Source organism: Thalia democratica, chromosome 5 (assembly GCF_965202585.1).
Source record: "Thalia democratica chromosome 5, ktThaDemo2.hap1.1, whole genome shotgun sequence".
In the NCBI taxonomy this organism is placed as follows: domain Eukaryota; kingdom Metazoa; phylum Chordata; class Thaliacea; order Salpida; family Salpidae; genus Thalia; species Thalia democratica.
The window spans coordinates 64,333,663-64,338,508 of NC_139169.1; the positions used below are offsets into that span (position 1 = coordinate 64,333,663).

Sequence of the window (4,846 nt, forward strand, 5' to 3'; positions counted from 1 at the left end):
CTTTAAATTTAGTTAAAATAATTAAATAATTTAAGGTAAAAAACAGCAAAACATTTATTTATAAGTTTTAAAAATTTAATCTGTGTTAGTAGATTTGTTTGGTCAAAGATAAAGCTATATTTTAAATCTAGATGTTAAACACTAATAATTATAAAGGTTAGCAGTTTTAAAGCTCAAACTACTTAAGACTCTAAAAAGACGTCTTATGTTTTTTGATACTGTAACGCAGCTTACATTATTTACTAATTAAGTCTTATATCAGGTTACATTACAAGTTATTCCTTTTTTTATTTGTATCAAAGCTTTAATTTGTTCTTTAAGTATTGAAAATACTTACTAAGTTTGTATGCATTTATTGATTAAGTTAGAGAACCATATATGTGAAATGAACTATGTATGACGAGTTTTATTAATAAGCAGAGTTAAATTGCCTAAATAAGAATTTTCATTTCGCTTTTAATGACCTTATTAGATTTTTTCCTTAATATGCATTTTTCATAAAAAGCCATTTTGTTCTGCATGATAACATAATCATATCAAACTCATTTCTTTCTTCTTACACAACAATAAGGTCTTCAAACTATTATGAACAGGGTATTTGTTATTTATAGAATTAGGAGTTTAGTATTTGTAGTTTGTTTAATATATTTTGTTTTAAGAAATTAAAGTAAAAAATATTTATTCTCAAAATTATTTTAAGTGTTTAATTTGAATAAAAGTGAATAGTAAAGGCTTCATATTAATTGAGGTCATTTAGGATACCAAAGTCCAGAAATTGTAGATGTAGTTTTACTTGAAGTTTAATTAAAGTAAACTATTAATTAAGTGTATAACGAGATATAACTTATTGTAGAACCTAAGAAATAAAATAAGAACTAAATAAGTAAAAAGCGTAAAAAGATTGAAACATTATTTAAATAAATCTAGCTTAGTATAATTGAAACAAATATAAATAACAAAAATATGCTATTTAAAATTTTAGTATTTCCTTAGAGAGTATGAAGTATCAAAATTTTAGTTTTGAGTAAACAAAGTAATTTTAGAAAGTCAAACATGTTGATTAAATTATAGTAAAATTTAACAATAATTTAAAATAGATTAATATTCATATGAATTTAGCACTTCAACTGAATGTGAACTTAGAAATTCTACATATAATGATATTTTTTATACATAGTCAAGTTGACTTTTTTTCTTAACAAAGTAAAATCATTTTACACTTTAAAAAATAGTTAGGAAAAGTTGAGCTAGTTAATACTATAAAAACAACCTTTAACTTAAAATGCATAAAACTGGAGTGTTTCAAGTTTAAAACATGGCTTTTAAAATTCATTTTGAGATGTTTAGTAAATAGTTGCCCCTTTTCATTACAAACTTCAGAACACCTGGTGTTTGATGATTATTGCCGCCTCACTAGTTGTCGCCCCAAAGGTTTTGCATTACCCCCATTTTAAAAATCTTTATTCGAAACGCCAGCAAATTTAAAATATCCCGTCATATATGTCAAAGAATATTTAAATAGAGATGTGAAAATTATATATTTTATTCACAACCGGGTTTCGGTGACAAAAAATTGTGAATTCATTAAGTTAAATAAAATACTGTACATCTTTAATTAAACAAGCTCTTTTTATTTCAGTAAATTGAGCAATCTGTTTTAGTAAAGAAAAATATCTATAAAGACTATTTGAAAAAAATTATGTTTCATTATTGAAACCACAATAGTGTTGGTTTGTTTATGCCGTAAAACAGTTGCCCTAAATTTTAAAATTGCTTATCCACCTTTCGTTTTCATACTAGTTGTTGCTCTTTACTTAATAAAAGGGGTTATATCACTCTTCTTAAAAAAGCCTTCATTTAAAGTTTCTAGACTATTGAAACTAACTCTTATCATTCATTTAAAAAAAAGTACATATGTAACTAGTTACTTACTTAATATTTTTTAACAACTACTTTAGCTTGTATAAAAATAAAATGGATAAAAAAGTATTGAAACACAAACAAAATGTGTCAGAAGAAAATAAAAATGTTGACACTGGTGCAAAGAAAATAAAAACTGGAAATTTGTATCAAAAACCACTTACTAGCAGAGACAGCTTTTTGAAGTATTGCAAGAAACAAACTATTACACTTGACAATGACAAAAACTCTTCAAAATCAGGTAGTATTATAAATATTTTTGACAATTAATGTTTTAAAAAAGCAAGTTTTTAATACACAGTGTTATATTAAACTTTTTACTTAAAATATATTTAAAGTAAAATCGAAACAGTTGATGTTTTAATTTTAGCTTCTAGTTTTCTAGAGGTGTTATTAGTTTTTTATTCGTTTATATTTGACAAACAATTGAAATCACAGACATGAAAATACTTAAAACATTTATTTTTGTTTATCCCTAAACATGAATAATCTTTACCTAATTAAATAAAAGAAACTTATATTGAAAAACCTAAATATTTGAAACAAACTTTAAGATGACAGCTGAAAGAAATAAAATTCTATAGATAAAAATGTATTAATTTAACAAGAATATCCCAGGTATCTAGGTTGTTTTCATTATACTGATTCATTTTCTTAAAGTTTTTCTTTAGTGTGATTTAAATATTTATAAGTAAAAGACAGGTTTTTTAAAAATGCATATTATTTACTACTTTTAACTTCCAAGTTTAAAAGAGTTTTAAGTAAGTTGTTGACTTAATATTTCAAAATTATCTAAAGCGTGATGTTGCGACTTAAATTAATCTAAAGAGACGCAAAACGATATACAAATTTTTTGTTTGCTTGTTAAATGACAACTTAACTTGGAAATATATTATTTTAAAACTAAAAGTTAATTATTAGCATATCTACTTGAAAAAGTTTATTTTTTTTTATAAAAGGGATGAAATTAAGGGTTAATTTAAACATTTTCATATTAATGCACTGAGACAATTAAATTTAATTACTTTATGTACTTATATAAAATATACTTTCAAAAGTATTTAGAATATATTAATTGAAATAATTGTTTTTATCTTTGCTAAACAAAAACGTATTGTAAGTATTTAGTTTAAAACAATTAAAACTCAACACTTCACAGGTAGTGCATTAGAAACCACTGAATTAATTTCAGCTATTAGGAGAGCAGAACATTTTCCAACCAAAAGTTTAGAAAAGAAAATAAAGAAAATGATTGAACATAATGTGAATATGAAAAATGTGTTGACAACTTACATGGTGACTAAAGTTAACGGTTTACAAGTTCTAGCTAAGCAGAATTTTTGCTACATTGAGAGCTGCTTTACCACACTAGCTAATACTCAAAACTTTTTAGAGTTAGACTACGGGTTTGTTGCAAAAATACTTGGAAGCTCTGAGTTGCACATTACTTCAGAGCTTGAAGTATTCAGTTCAACAAAATCATGGTTAAGTCACAACATTAATGAACGTAAAAAATATGCTAAAGATCTGTTGTTAAAAGTTCGTGTTAAGTTGCTGTCAGACCATGAGTTAAGATTTATTTCCAAAGAGTTATCTTTAACTGCTGAACTTAAAGATTGCGTTACAATATTGAAAGACTTTTTAGGAAAAAAAGAAAAAATATCTGGTGCCAAGTCTAGTTTATTGTTGAAAAGTAGATATTGTAGTCATAGTAACTTTAGTTTTTTTAATTGTGGAAGTTATGACACGCTATTAGAGACACATGGAAATGTCAACCAAATAGACTGCAGCACTTTTAAGATCACAAAAACATTCTCTTCGGTGAATAGGAACCGATATATTCTCAAAGCATTTTGTGTAAAAGATGAAGTTTATACTATTGTAACTATTAAAGATGAACTAAACACTTTAATGGTTGTCGAAAGATACTCTCTTGAAACTAACACTTGGGATAAAGTAGCTGATATGTGTGATACACTGAACGGGTATTCCACTTGTGCTTTTATGGATAAACTTTTTATACTTGGCGGTTGTCACAGTAACCAAATAGCTACAAGTTCGTGTTTGCACTTCAACACGAAAGACTACAGTTGGAACGAACGCGCTAGAATGAGCGTAGCAAGAAAATATGCGTCATGTGCAGTTTTCAATGGGAAGATAGTAATTTCAGGAGGGATAGATACCAATTCACACGGATTAAGCAGTGTTGAATCGTATGATGAAGCTGCTGATGAATGGTCATCTATGCCAAGTATGAACGAAGAAAAGTCACTACACTGTTCGGTTGTCGTAAAAAACAAACTTTTTATCGTTGGACGTCGGAATAACACTTGCGAAGTTTTTGACAACACTTGTGAAAAGTTTGTTGCTGTCAAAGGACCTGGTACTCTTTTTGTTGATATTAGTTACATCATTGCGATCGGAAATAAGTTTTTCATATTTCGAGAATATACCAAAACAGTCGTTTGTTATGATGTTGATAAAGATGAATGGTCAAGAAAGACTTTAAAAGGTAACAAAAGAATTTCTGCCTGTGCTAAAATACCATGGTTTTAAAAAGTAAATTGATGATGATGATGTTATAAAAGAACGCATACTTTTTTTCTATCTTAATCTATGAATTCTACTTTTTCTATGATATTTTTTAGATACAACAAATACATCATTTACAGTGACCTATTACTCTTAAATAATAATCCTAAAAATTTTTAAATTATGAATAATTTTATGTCAAATCCTTACATAATAGAATTTAACTTGTGTTGTAAAAGTTTACGTCGTCTAAATTTAAAAACAATACTATATTTAGTTATTTGATTAATAAAAAATGTGTGTCTATGTAAAAAGATTAGTTATGTATTTAATTTCTTTTGTTATAAATTGTTAAAAAGTTATTAGTAGTTGCTGTTTTCTAAGTAAGTCTGTC

The 4,846-nt window shown here is 26.2% G+C and overlaps 1 protein-coding gene across 1 annotated transcript; it reads left to right on the top strand.

The window, feature by feature from the left end:
- Positions 1–3,168: 3,168 nt before the first annotated feature.
- LOC145836746 (ectoderm-neural cortex protein 1-like) lies at positions 3,169–4,476 on the top strand. Its single transcript, XM_082944522.1, has one exon. The coding sequence runs from the start codon at positions 3,169–3,171 to the stop codon at positions 4,474–4,476; it is 1,308 nt and encodes a 435-aa protein (XP_082800648.1).
- The last annotated feature ends 370 nt before the right edge of the window (positions 4,477–4,846 follow it).

Coding starts and splice junctions, on each gene's coding strand:
- LOC145836746 (XM_082944522.1), top strand. CDS start 3,169: ATGATTGAACATAATGTGAATATGAAAAATGTGTTGACAACTTACATG.